Genomic DNA, 14,418 nt, shown 5'->3' on the forward strand with positions numbered 1-14,418 from the left:
TTGTTTAGATCACTTTTTTTTTCTGATACAAAGGCAGTGTATTTTCTTAGCATAATTCTGAACACTTGAGAACAGTTTGAGACTGTAGAGTTTGTCTTCCCGTCTAATTTTTGCCTTGGTAACAGATAGCAAGGACAAGCACTATGCTGTTCAGCCTGTCCTGAGAAATGCAGTTATTTCACACCTATGAAAGTACAAACTGAGACCTTCCTAGTCATATGGTCAGTGTGGCAGGTTGACTGCCCATGTTGTAGTACCAGCGGAGAGCTTGAAACAACTCTCAACATCTGCTGTGATTGCATTTAAGTTTTTGCATTAAGAAGCAGAAACATTATTTGAAGATCCAGTAACTGAGATGGGAGAATTGTAATTATGGTTCTTTGTCCTTGAGTAAGAACAAAATACTTAGCTGAATGCAAAACAAAGTTCAGGGTTGTTTTGTAAGGAGTTACTTTGAAATGCTTTTTTATCCTGTGAGGTTCTTGTTACAGGCAAGTTTATTTGGAGTTCATGTGATTGCTTTCTTCCTCTGTAAAACATATTCTGGCCTTGAAGAGACAGTCACTCTAATCTCTTTCCCAGAAGCAGGAGGAATCTGCTGTTTGCTGTTGCAATTCAAGTTGGAATTCAGCATCAGATTCAATATGTCTAGTGTTTGTTTCTGTTTTTGCAGCTTGCAAGGCCACTGGTACTTGGCTAATGCTTGATTTGGCTTTTCTCAGAAATGAGAATGACTAATGTCTCAGACTTGAAATATTTCTGTTCTGTACGTGGTGAGAGGAATTTGATGAAGACTGACCTGCTCTGACTTTGCCAAATTTTCTTCTTTTTCTTGCAGATTCGATGGAAATACATGATAGTAGATGAAGGCCATCGAATGAAGAACCATCACTGCAAACTGACTCAGGTCTTGAATACTCACTATGTGGCCCCTAGGAGAATACTGCTGACTGGGACTCCATTGCAGAACAAATTGCCTGAACTTTGGGCCCTTCTCAATTTCCTCCTTCCAACCATTTTCAAGAGCTGCAGCACCTTTGAACAGTGGTTCAACGCTCCATTTGCTATGACTGGAGAAAGGGTACTGTGGCAGTTTGTTGTTTTTTTTTCTTCAACATCAGAAACAGAACACTTTGATGAAAACAGAAAGGAGCTTATACAGAAGGATTAGTGTTTGAACTCTCCCTGGTACTTAGGGAATTAACATAACCAAAAGCTACCTTTATTATAACGCCAGAAAATTTTAATGTCACTGTCCTTTTTGACTCAGAATCTGTTTGTAACATGCAAGTAACTATGGCCCATATTTAACCTTTCATGTGAGAGAAGACATTTTCTGATACACTGAGTTGCCTTGTAGTGACTTTTATAAACTTCTATAGGTGGACTTAAATGAGGAAGAGACTATTCTGATCATCCGTCGTCTCCACAAAGTGCTCCGACCCTTCTTGCTGAGAAGGTTGAAGAAAGAAGTTGAATCTCAACTGCCAGAAAAGGTTTGCAATGAGAGTTGTGGAAGGGATTTAGTATTTTTTTAAGCATTATTTAATGTTTGTTTTTCAGATTTATTTTACAGATGACAATTTCTTTAGCATCTGTTACTGCCATGGTTTCTTTGTTGAAAAGTTGACCGCTGGGGAGGCCTGAACACCTGAAATTTTAACGTTCTCAGGATTCCTCACCAGTCTTGCCAACTGTAATTCTGTTCGTAGTCATCCGTATGACACATATGACTTATTTCCATAATATGTATTTGCACGTTGTGAGTCAGTCAGCCATACACAGAGGATTAGATTCTGTCCTGTCCCATCCTCCCTACACCAGGTGGAACCTTTGCTACCTTAGCCAGTTCACTGAAGTTCATAAAGGACTCCTGTGTTTTATAAAGCATGCAGAATTTGGTCCTACATTAATTGAAGTTGCACAATTATTTTTTTAACCAATGGCTTTTTAATTCAGAACATTCTTCTGATTTGAAAGGTCATTGTTTTTGTCTCTGGGCAACTGATTTTGTCTCACCCTGTCCTTCTTTGCTATCCTGCATTGCTTTTCCCATTTGCCTTTACCAGAGTAATAATAACAACTAAATAAAAAAGCAAATGTGAGGATGTGCTGGGGAAAATTTGCTGCTTAGGTCAACTGGGCTAAAACCCAGTTTAAATTCCACCTAAGTAAAATTTTTTTGAATTGTACTGTGAACTGACTCACATAGGCTGAATGAATGAAGAGCTCTGTGTAGATGCTTAGTGACAGTACTCAAAGGAAAGGCCCTTTTAAAATTTCTTTCTCATCTTTATAATGTTGTGAACACTGTTACTGTTGTGACTCTGTTCCTTCAAATGTCAGATTTTCAGTATCCTTAGAAGTATTTGTTTGAGAATGAAACGTATTTAAATTTAAAAATATTACTGAAATACTTATTTCTATTTAAATTTCTGCCAGTTAGAGCCACTGTATTTCATAAATCCATTAGTAGATGTTGGAGGAGGGAGATGTAGAAGTTTCATCCACACTGGTACTCAGAGGACCGTGTTTGGTTTTGTTTTCACCATCTTCTTTACGAAAAAAAGGAATTAGTTCAACCGTGAGGACTGAACTTCTTGACCGGAGCCTGCTAATAAGTTTCATGGGATCTTACAAATCTTGGTAAAGAAGCCATTGAAGAAATACTCATTTTTCTTTGAGGAGTTCCTCCTCCTGTCTTTCTGAGAATAAAAAAAAAAAAAAAAGATAATTTTTATTCCATTTATTTATTAAACATTAGGAAGCTTACATTTTTTTCTTTTAGTCACTACTAGAAAGACTTCTAGCCATTACTTCGGCTTTATTATGTGACTCGCTTTATTTTACATAACTTATTAAAAACATAGTGACTTTAATCTGGAAATGGAGTAATAAAAAATGGATTAAACTGGGGTATGAAGTCTTTGTATTGCTGGATTTAAAGATAGTGCACAGTCAAAAAATGTTTTACTAAATAAAAGTTTTACAAAGCTCAATAAGAAGTCCAGCTGAATGTGGGCATCATATAGTACTTGATTAATTCAGTGTATTTTTAGTTGATGTTGAGAAAATGGTGTATTTCTAATGCAATCTATGTAAGCGTAATGCTAAGTAGGCACTACGAAGGATGCTTATTTGCTAGGTATACAATGATGATACTTTTATAATGCTTTACAGATATAATAAAGTCCACAGGGTATTAAACACAAATATTTTCATTGCGTGTTATATATAAAACTATTTTTTTATTATGGGTTTAAATTGTAAAAATTACAAAATGAGGAAAAAAAGTAGTGATTCTGCACTTACATTCTTAGGATCCAGCTGTCTCATAGTAGTTGTGACTCTCACAGGTAATCTTTTGAGATATTCGTTGCTGTGCTTGTAGTTGGATCGTTGCTCAGTGAAACCATATAGTGGTAGGGTACAGATAAAAACTAGCAGGTTTTTGTTTTGTGTTTTAGGATAACAAGAACTTGTAGTTAGATCCTACTGACATTATTATGTCAGTGTGTTTATGGTTGTTTTCTTGGAATTTTTTATACTAGGTGGAATATGTGATCAAATGTGATATGTCAGCGCTTCAGAAGATCCTGTACCGCCACATGCAAGCCAAGGGAATCCTTCTCACAGATGGTTCTGAAAAAGACAAGAAGGTATGAAAGAAAGACTAAACACTTGGGAAACAATGTATTATTAAATATGCTAGCAGTATGATTTCTGTTTTATGAAACTCTAGGCTGTTTCTGCAGATATCTGTCATGGATAAAATGATATCTATCAGACATCATTAGACATCTGTCAGGCTTTTTGTTTTAAAAGACTACAGCTCATGCTCTCTATTCACAAGGAAAAGATCCTACTTGTATTCACTATAATTACTGTCCCTTTCTACAAACAGGCAGTGTTTGAAAATAACCAGCATTTCCCTTGGCTGAGTTTAATCCAGTGTGGTACTTGATAATTATGATTGTGGTTGTGCTGGCTACAGAAAGTCATAAATCTTGTCTTTCAGAGCAATTAGATAAGTATAAGCTTTGTTTTAACCAGCTTCTATTCATACTTGCAAGATCTGTTAGTGACATAATTCTTTTAAGAGAACAGTAAGATTCAAAGTTGTATAGTCAGATTTAGAGTATGAATTAGTAAATACTGATTATGTAATCATGGGACTTGATCCAGTTAGTACAGAGTAAAAAGTTGCCATTCATCACCTACTTGTGTATATGCTTTTCACATTATAATAAATGTGAAATACCTTTAATAAGTACTGCAGAACAGCTGGTGTTTAATAGTGTGTTTGCACTGTGTTATATGTATATTACTGATGCAGTGCAATCGCATCCTGTCTTTCTACCATCCTTTGGCAGGTTTTATTGGTACAATGGGTGATATTTTTGCTCAGTATCTTATCTTACCCTCGTTTTGTGCGGTGAGATTGTTTTCCTTGCTGGTGCTTATTCAAACTCTAAACAAAGCTCGTTCTTATCACTGGATGTTGATACTCATCTTAATAGTTTGAATACTCTGTAAACATTAATTTACATTCTTTTATTTTAATATCACTTTGTGGGTTGATGTCTTTAGTCCTACAAATTTAATTTTGTATCGCAGGCAGACTTCCTTTTCTTCCAGATCCTTTTCTTCTCTTTCACCAGATCAGAACCTTTGAACTGGTCAAAGATCATAAGCTGTTTTATTGTTTTATAAACAGCATACATTTGTTTGCTGTCTTCTGAACACCTCCCTGGCCTTCCCTTCTTGCCAAGAGTCTTAAAATTTTTTACTTTCTTGCTGCCCTCTCTTGATTATTTTTTTTTCTTTAACTGGTTCATCAGCTTTTTTTATCCATGATACCTGTTGTCAGCAGAGGGAGGTGGCTTGTTGGGAATGCTTGGCTTCAGTGATCAAAGAACTGTGTTAGGAAAAAATCCTGTCTTTCTGCAGCTCTTGCCTGGAACCAGATAAGACTACAGAGAGTTTATCAAGCTGGAAATTTCTAGGAAATTACTCTTAGAACAAATATGAACTGCATTTAGGAGCAAATTAGAGAGGATTTTGGAAGGAACAAAACCAAATTTTAGATTTGTGGAGCACCCCCTTCAAGCATAAAATCTCTGCTCTAGATGGAATTTATTTCACTGGTCTTTCTAGGAAAGAGTAGAGTATTACTAGTACATGATATGATCAAATAGTGTACTTTTCCCTAGTTTTATTGTTGGAAATGGCTAAATTCCTTTTGCTGACGTTTTTAAAATACATCTGAATTAGTCTTACAGTAAGCTTGGAATATTGCAGCCACTCTGATTACATTTTCATAAAATTACAACAAAGCAAAGTGGTATCTGACAGCAACAACTGCTTGGCAATGTTAATACACTGGGATGTTCTCAAACTTGTATCCACCTTTTGCAATTAGATTTTAAACATAGAGTTTAGGCTAGGACCATTGACTATTGCCTGAAGTTTGTCCTGGTTCTGAAAAAGATTATCTGCAGAGTAGATTTTGAGAATATATTTTGTTAAACATTAATATGACTCAAGATTCGGTTATCTCTACCTTTTTAGCTGCCTGTGGCCCTGTGTTTTACTTGGCCTAGAAAGAGAAACCCAGTTAACAGACGGAAGGAAATGCTGTAGATTGAAAATCATCTGGCTAGAGCAGATTTCTGTTAGAGAGTTCAGACCTTACAGAATTTGTAAGATTTCGTAATGAACAGTATCAATACGGCAATATGCGGGACAGCAGATGCTCTGCTTCCAATTGTGAAAATTGTAGGTAGATACATAATGCAGTTCACGGATTAGTTCCAGGTCTTTCTTTTTTCTTACAGGGCATACTTATGATAGATAATTTATACAGCAAGGCAACTGAATAGTAGCTTCTGTTTTTTCTGTTGTTGGGGGTTTTTTTTTGTGTTTTGGTTTTGGTTTTTTTCATTGGTGATGTGGTGGTCAGGTTTGGGGTGAAAGTATTTTTATGCCTGCATTTAACAATATCTTTCAAAAGCTTCATTAATAAGCTAAGAAATTAGATGCCTCATTTAATTTGCATTGTTTGTACCCATAGGGGAAAGGTGGGGCAAAAACTCTTATGAACACTATCATGCAACTGAGAAAGATATGCAATCACCCATACATGTTTCAACATATTGAGGTAAGACTGACAGGTTTGATTTTGAGACTTGTTTTTATTCAGATGGCTAACATAATAGCAAACTGCTGTTGAAGCTTATGTGTATGGGAAAAGACATCTCTGTCCACCTTATTTCTGCTGAAAAGAAAGCATTTGAAAACCACGATCAGTATGGTCCATTTTCAGAAATAAATGGACCGACCACCAGGTTTTTATTGATGACCTGAAGTCTAGCTTTAAAGCATTTAATGTTGTGGAGGCAGTGTCTTAAAAAAATGAAGTGGTGGTTTGGTGGGTTTTTTTTTTTTTGTTTGGTTTTTTTCTGGTAGTTTTCTGTGTTTGCTTGTTTGGGTTGGGGTTTTTTTGTTTTTTTGTTTTTTAATTTAAGATGTTCCAGAGCAACTTAATCTCTACCTAGACCTAATATGCAATCTAGAGACACTAGTTCAAAGTATTATGTCTAAGAAACTTATAAGTAGCAGGCTGCTAATCTTTTCCAAATATCAACCAGGATTGTCCTATTCTATCCACCCTGTTTTTTCAGCCTATCTAAGTAGCATCTCTCATTAGGACCCAAAGTACATAAATATAATAATATATCTGGAAAGACAGAAACTGGCATAAATATTTGGAATATAGATACATTTATGAATGAATAATTAAGTACCTACTGTGATGTATTATTGTCGTTTTCATTCTTTGCTTTCTTGTATGCTAATTAATTAAATTGAGTAATTTGGCTCTTCCAGTAATTAGTATGAATTAATTAGGTTCTGCTGTATTTGTAATCTGGTAGAATGTACGCTGGCAGAAGTTACTTCTGCAAACCATAAATTTCAAGTAATAGCAGCTAAAGAAGACATAAAGCAGAACACTTGCTGCAAGGTGGATTCAAAGAGTATAACCATAAAGAAACTCAAACCCTAATGCTCATATATTTAATCAGCTTATGTAAGAATGTATAATTTTGTGTTACTGTTTAGTTTGTAATAATCTGTTTATTGCTTATAACTCTGCAGGAGTCCTTTGCTGAACATTTAGGCTACTCAAATGGTGTCATCAATGGGTAATTCCTTCATTTTTTCTTCCTATTCATGTTGTTGTATTGGAACTAATGTATCACATTCTTTTTCTGGAAGGTACATGCTAACAAGTTCAAGCAGTTTATGGAAGGGAAGAGGCACATATCTAAAGCAAAAGATAACAGTACTAGCGGTGTTACATGAGCTTTTTATAAGCCTCCATCTCTTTCAGGAAGACATGCAGAGATACTCACGTATCCCATATCCTTATTTTGAAATAGCTTAGGTAACATCTGAAATTCATTGGAAATGACTCTTCAGAGACAGCAGTTGGAATTTTCTTCTCTTTCTTGTGACTTTTGTCTTCTGATTTTCCATCTTTACAATCTTTATTCTGAATTAAAGTAGCATTTCTCCCATTATTTGAAATGAAACAAATGTAAATTTTTTTTCTTGGCATTTCTGTATGCACCTGCCTAGAAATCACAGAATTGTCAGGGCTGGATGGGACCTCTGGAGATCATCTAGTGCAAGGCAGAGCCACCTAGAGCAGGTTACATGGAAATGTGTCCTGGTGGGTTTTGAGTATCTCCGGAGAAGGAGACTCCACAACTTCCTCAGGCAGCCAGTTCTTACATCGCTACCCTGAACATAAAGAAGTTCTTCCTCATGTTGAGGTGAAACTTCTTGTTTTTCAGTTTATGGCCATTGCTCCTTGTCCTGTCACTGAGCACCACTGAAAAGAGTCTGGCACCATCCTCCTGGCACCCACCTTTGAGATACTTACATGCATTAATCAGATTCCCTCTCAGTCTTCTCTAGACTGAAAAGGCCCAGCTCCTGCAATCTCCTCTCTAAGAGAGATGCTGTGGACCCTTCATCACCTTCATAGCCTCCGCTGGACCTTCTCCAGTAGCTCCTTGTCTTTCTTGTGCTGAGTAGCCCAGAACTGGACACAGGACTCCAGATATGGCCTCACCAGGGTCAAGTAGAGGGAGAGGATCACCTCCCTTGACCTGCTGGCCCCAGATGGTGTTTGCCATCCTGGCTGTTAGGACACACTGCCGGCTCATAGTCAGCTTGTCATCCACCAATACACACAGGTCCTTCTCAGCTGAACTGCAGAAAGTCAGCCACCAACTTGTACTGGTACTTGGGGTTCTTTCTCCCCTGGTGAAGTGCTCTATGCTTGCCCTTGTTGAACCTCATTAGGTTTCTTTCCATGCAGTACTCCAGCCTATCAAGGTCCTGCTGAATGGCAGCACAGCCTTAGGTGTATCAGCCGTTCTCCCCACACACAAGAAACGTGTGCATCTACCATCTGACCCCCTTCCTGTTCAGGTCTTAATAACTTGTTTTGTTAACTAGTATACCAGATTATTTGTCTCCTTTCCTAGTATACCAGATTAGTTGTCTCCATAATAGTTTAGCTGATCACATATGTGTGCATATCAGTAGGCCATGTATCTTGTGGACTTACATATACCATTGCTAATGATAAATCATATTTTGAGAGTACAGACCCAAGGTTAGAAAAAAGTTATATGAAATTTATTTTTGTAAGGTGTATCACTGTGATGCTGATTTAGACATACTGTTTTATTCATTTTCTCAGTTACAGCTTGAATTTTGGTGCTGTCTGTTTTGCAGTTCATAGCATAGAAGACAAGAGCAGCTAATCAAAGCAACTAAACATTGTTCAGGACTACCAAAGTTACATGGCTAAAGAGTATATCCTTTGTCAAACTCCTCCCATTATTTCTGTATATTAGTTCTGTTTGAAATATTTCACACTCTTGTGCATAGTCACTGAGTGGAAAAGGAATTGTTTCAAACATGTGCCTGATGAATACAGCTTATAGCTGCAGTAAATGCGGTTTAAAAGCAAAACTAGCAGGTGAATGTCTTAACTGATAAAATGCTTACCTAGCTGAGAACTAATGTTTTTTTTTTTTAATAAATAATGAAACAGAATAGAGTTTCATAATGGAAGGTATTCTATGTGGTTGAAAGTCCACACATTTTCTGTAACTGAAGAAAAATCCTTTCCGAACGGGAGTTCACAAGGATGTTTATTTTTTCATTTTAATCAACGTAAATATTTTTAAAGAGAGAAAAGTGCTATTAGTAATTTTTATCTAAAGTAAATTAATGTCTCTGTTGTACTCTGACATAATAATGATCAAAAACTTTTCTAAATGACATTTTATTCTGGCATTTACTGTGCTTTCTCTCTTCAACAGAGCCGAACTTTATCGGGCCTCAGGGAAGTTTGAGCTGCTCGATCGTATTCTACCAAAATTACGAGCTACTAACCATCGTGTGCTCCTTTTCTGTCAAATGACATCACTCATGACCATTATGGAAGACTATTTTGCCTTTCGAAATTTCCTTTACCTACGTCTTGATGGTAAGCTACATAAAAAAAAAACAGATGATAAGTTAGGAGGTAGCATGCTTCATTAGTTTGGGCTTTTTGACACTTTTATCTGTTTAACCTGCAAACCATTTGTTTGAGGGGTTGTTTTGATGGACACTCAGGTCTGTTCCTGGAATGCAGATTATATAGAGATTTGATGTTCAGGGGCTGATCTCTTCTTCAAACAAGGTTTAAAAATCGAAGGGCCCAATCAGTTGTCACTGTGTAAGTTGTCTGAAAGTATTCTCATGATGAGAGATGACAATGCCAGTGTTTTGCCTAGATTCTAGCGGAATTGATTAGTTTGTACCTGATTAAACTTCAACCGCTATTCTCCACAGGATAACTGAATTTCAGTGACAAGTAAAGTACTTGTAGTTTTCCTGAATTTCATAGGAGGGTCAGTAGCCTCTATTACTCTATGTGTAGATATGTTTTATTACCTTTGAATGAAAAGATTATTTAGAAACATAGTGGAGTATTGAAAGGAGAATAGCTAAAAACAGCATATCCTATGTGAGGCTTAAACCTGTTTGAAAGAAGTTTCCATTTTGGCTTTTTTCCATGTTGATGATCTCTGCCTCACACTGACCTTCTTAAATATTACTTTTACTTCATATGTTTATCTCACACATTATAGTAATTACATAGGCCAGCAGCATTTATCAGACTAACGTTTTAATAGAAAAACAATGATTAATAGGAACATGAAGAATAACATGACTAAAATGAGACTTTAAGGTCCTTTGAATATTCTTTTTACAACATTTCAAGTCGACTCTTTGCTTCATGCTTTATTTGGAAGAAAAGGTAAACAAAACTAGAAATGCTGTTATCCTCAAATGTAAAATGGAGTAATGAAACTCAGACGCAAACGAGCTCTCTCACTGTGCCATAGGATGTTTTTGTCAAAACTGGCAGAAGAATATAGTACTGTGTTAGCAAAACCCTCCTTGCACCTCTGGCCTGCTAGTGTTTTAATGCTTCCATTCAAGAAAGAGTAGTTATATTACAGTTAAAATATTTTAAATTACCTTAGACCATGTATTTTAAAATTAATTCTTTTTCATGTATAATGTCTGTGGAAATATACAGTATGGTAAATACAGTTCCTTCATTTCATTAAGGTTTTGCAGGTGATCCATTAAATCAGTGAGATGAACTGTTTTTTCTTCTTTTCCAGTTTTGTGATTATAGATTATCATCATTCTATGCTGGCATGTATATGTAGATTCTGTCCAGCTGTCTTATCACATGAAGGTGTTTTCTACCCAAGTCATGTGCTTTTTAAGAGAATGGGTTTCTGTGGGCCAGCAGTTTGGCTATGTGATTGTACTCGTATGGCTGGGATGAAGCCAATTCTCCTCCTAGCAGCTGATACAGTGCTGTGCTTTGCATTTGCTAGGCAAGGTTGTTAACACACTGGTGGTGTGTATTTTGGCTGTTGATGAGCAGTGGTTGCAGAGTGTCCAGGCTTTATCTCCAAAGGACTCCTCTACCCCCAAGGCCAGTAGCTTGGGGGGTGTGCAATGACCTGGCTGTGACAGATGACCCAGGCTGACCTAAGGACATGCTTAGCAATAAAAGCTGAGGGAAATGAAAGTGGATGCAGGGGCATTCCTTGTTGCAGCATTTGTCTTCCCAAGCAATCATTACAGTTGCTGAGGCCCTGCTTTCCAGGAAGGGGCTGCATAGCTACCTATCGATGGCAAGCAGAAAATAAATTTCTCTTTTTACTTGGCTTGCATGCAGAGTTTTTGCTTTTACAAAACTGACTTTATGTCAGCCGAGGAGGTTTTCCATCTGATTTTCTCTCCCCATATAGATGAGTAAGGGGAGTGAGTGAAGGTCTGTCAGCCAGCTGGGGTCAACCTGCTACAGTAATAGAAAAGCTTCATCTTCTGTGCATACCTGAATAAAAATAGCAGAATTTCTTTGGCTTTCAATTACAGGCAGAACTATAAAAAATATAAGGCAAACAGTGGACCAGGCTAAGGTGATGCATACAGATTGTTGTCAAAGTACATGGATTTCATCCAGTCAGCAGAGTGTACAGAGCTTGGGTTTTCCTTAGAACTTTGTCTATGTTTTCACCATGTTTGAATTCCTTCTCTGCTCTCACTCTGCCATTGTGCATCATCACAATCAAGATTAGAAGTTTTGAAGAGTTTTCAATCCTTTTGCATTAATTACCACTCTGAAGGCAGCACAGACATTTTGATAAATCTCTAGGAAGGTAACTTCTAAAAATAATTAGATGCTGCTGTGACCAGAAGACATTAATCAAGCCAGAGTTTTCTTCTGTTTGTGTATACTGAATTGAAATTTATGTGAGTCCTAAAAAGGTATAACAATGTTATCCAACATTTTAAAGTCCACTTTCGAAATGTCAAGAGAAGTACTTAAAAGAGGTATTTAGAAGTCCACCTCTTAGAAGTGATAGCCGGTTGACCAAAACATTCATGGCCAGTGTTTATTCCATATTGCAGAAAATGTGGCAAAGACAGCAAAGAGCAAGCGTGCTAAAATTTCTCTTCCACTTTTACGTTTAGTAACGGACATTGTATTTCTATTATGTCAATTCACAGCTTTGTGACAGGATTGTGGGTTTTTTTGTTTCTTTCCAGGCACAACAAAATCGGAGGATCGAGCTGCTCTGTTGAAGAAGTTCAATGAACCTGGGTCACAATACTTTATCTTCTTGCTAAGTACAAGGGCTGGAGGGCTAGGCTTAAATCTCCAGGCTGCTGACACTGTCATAATCTTTGATAGTGACTGGAATCCTCACCAGGTTACTTCTATTTACTTGTCTTCATGAAATGTGCACATAATTCACGATGCTTTTTTTGGATTGTTTCTTTAAATTAGGGATATAGCTGGGGGGTGATGAGGGAAGGAATAGGCCCAGGGAAGTCATAAAATGCTGCTTTGGGAGGAATTAGCAAGGCAAACTGATGCAATCACACAGTTTTTTGGTTTCAGTCAATGAATAATTCTGTGTCTGTGTATGTTTATTATATAGGAGCCTTATAACCTGCTTCATTTATGTAGCTATACTTACTCTTTAACCTTAGGACATTAGTAAGTAGCTTCCCGTTGAGTCTTCATTAGGTAGGTTGGAATATTTTTGTAAGGGCTGTGTGGAGTGCTGTCTTGTCTCAGGAAGTTACAGGATGTATCAGTGCAGCAGTCTTGGCCTGAGCCACTGACCTTGCACTGTGCATTGGTGTGGGTGGGTAATAGTGAATACAGATTGCCAGGAAAAGACGATATCAAACCACTTTGGCTTATTTCAGAAAGCCAGAAGAGGTAACTGAAGTCTTTGTCACTTAATGTCTTCTCTTTTTTCTTTTTTTTTTTTCTTATGTAAGTGCCCTAGGCTCAGCTGTAACAGTTGTTTTTCTCCTGCTTAGTAGCTGGTGCAGTGCTTTGGTTTTGGCTTTAGTCGGAGAGCAGTGCTGATAACACACCAGTGTTTTTAGTTGTTGCTAAGTAATGCTTACTCTGATCAAGGACTTTCTCAGTCTTATGTTCTGCCACTGAAGAGGGGCATAAGAACCTGGGAGGGAGTAGAGACAGGACACCTGACCCAAACTAGCCAAAGGGGTATTCTATACCACAGCACATCATGCCCAGTATATAAACAGGGGGGAGTTACTGGGAAGGCCCACATCGCTGCTTGGGTCGGGCTGGGTGTCAGTCAACGGGTGGTGAGCAATTGTATTGTGCATCACTTGTGTTTATTGTTTTCTTTTCCTTTTCTGCTTTTAGATTTATATTCTCTCCCCTTGTTAGTTCCTTTACCATTATTACTATTGGTGGTAGTAGTAGTGTTATACCTTACACTGGACTCAGTTGTGTATATACCATATTATATTGTATTATACCGTAGTTACTGGACTGTTCTTACCTCAACCCATGGGATTTACATTCTTTTGATTCTCTTCCTCGTCACTCTGGGAGCAGGGGAGGAAGAAGCAGGGAGTGAGCGAGCAGCTGTGTGGTTTTGAGTTACCAGCTGGGCTTAAACCACGGCAGTAAATTAGATTCTTCTGGAAGTATATAATTGTGTCTTTTCAGCTGTTGCGCAAATATATACAAATCACATCATAGTCAATAGCCACATGTGAAACTAAGGGAAGTGAGACTAAAAAGAAATGAAAAACTTCTGTTTCCTTAGTTTACCATTTTCCTGTACTTTTGAGAATTATTATATAAACAAATTCTTATTGTGGCATCATCTTCACTCTTCACACATACTTCAGATAAACCTTTAGATTGCAGCAGCTGCATCACACGTAATGCTTGAGGAGGGAATTATGGGAAGGAGAGAGCTTACAATGCAAAAGCAAGGTACTGTACCAAAATAGGCAAATTAATTGCCAGTTTTCTTTTTTTTTTTTTTCTCTACATCAAGAAATTTCTGGGTTGTTAGGTAGGACAAAACTGTGGTAGTATTTTGAGGTTACGTACCCTTCGTTATTTGACTATGCTGAAGTAGAAATGCATCATTAGAAACCCATCATTTATAGGAATCAATGCATTTTGCTTTTTCTAAGAAAATATATGAAATTTTGATTTAACAAAAGAAATTCTTCACCTCTGTCCTTTCTACTTCCATTTTTTATAAGTGCAATTACCTGACCAAAGAATAAATACTTTGATTCTCATTCTTGTATAGATGAACTTTCAGTCAGTAGGATCATATTTAAGCTTTTTTCACATGCAAATATTCCAATTTAAAAGCTGATTCAACAGATTAAAAAATTTTTAGCTAAGATATTTAAGAATAATCTACAGCCTTTAGTAGATCAGTTTATGTATGGGTTTTTTCCTAG

At 37.1% G+C, this 14,418-nt stretch overlaps 1 protein-coding gene across 7 annotated transcripts in view; it reads left to right on the forward strand.

The window, feature by feature from the left end:
- Positions 1–14,418, forward strand: part of SMARCA2 (SWI/SNF related, matrix associated, actin dependent regulator of chromatin, subfamily a, member 2) — a 131,368-nt gene that overhangs the window by 56,361 nt on the left and 60,589 nt on the right. For all 7 annotated transcript variants that reach the window (XM_061477781.1, XM_061477780.1, XM_061477777.1 and 4 more), the window contains 7 exons: positions 839–1,081; positions 1,383–1,496; positions 3,552–3,659; positions 6,074–6,160; positions 7,159–7,205; positions 9,405–9,571; positions 12,208–12,371. In XM_061477781.1, the coding sequence (XP_061333765.1) occupies positions 839–1,081; positions 1,383–1,496; positions 3,552–3,659; positions 6,074–6,160; positions 7,159–7,205; positions 9,405–9,571; positions 12,208–12,371 (930 nt within the window). The remainder of the gene's footprint in view (positions 1–838; positions 1,082–1,382; positions 1,497–3,551; positions 3,660–6,073; positions 6,161–7,158; positions 7,206–9,404; positions 9,572–12,207; positions 12,372–14,418) is intronic.

Source organism: Pezoporus flaviventris, unplaced genomic scaffold (genome assembly GCF_033815535.1).
Source record: "Pezoporus flaviventris isolate CSIRO_AGI_PZ_B2104156 unplaced genomic scaffold, CSIRO_AGI_Pfla_v1 ptg000108l, whole genome shotgun sequence".
In the NCBI taxonomy this organism is placed as follows: Eukaryota; Metazoa; Chordata; class Aves; order Psittaciformes; family Psittacidae; genus Pezoporus; species Pezoporus flaviventris.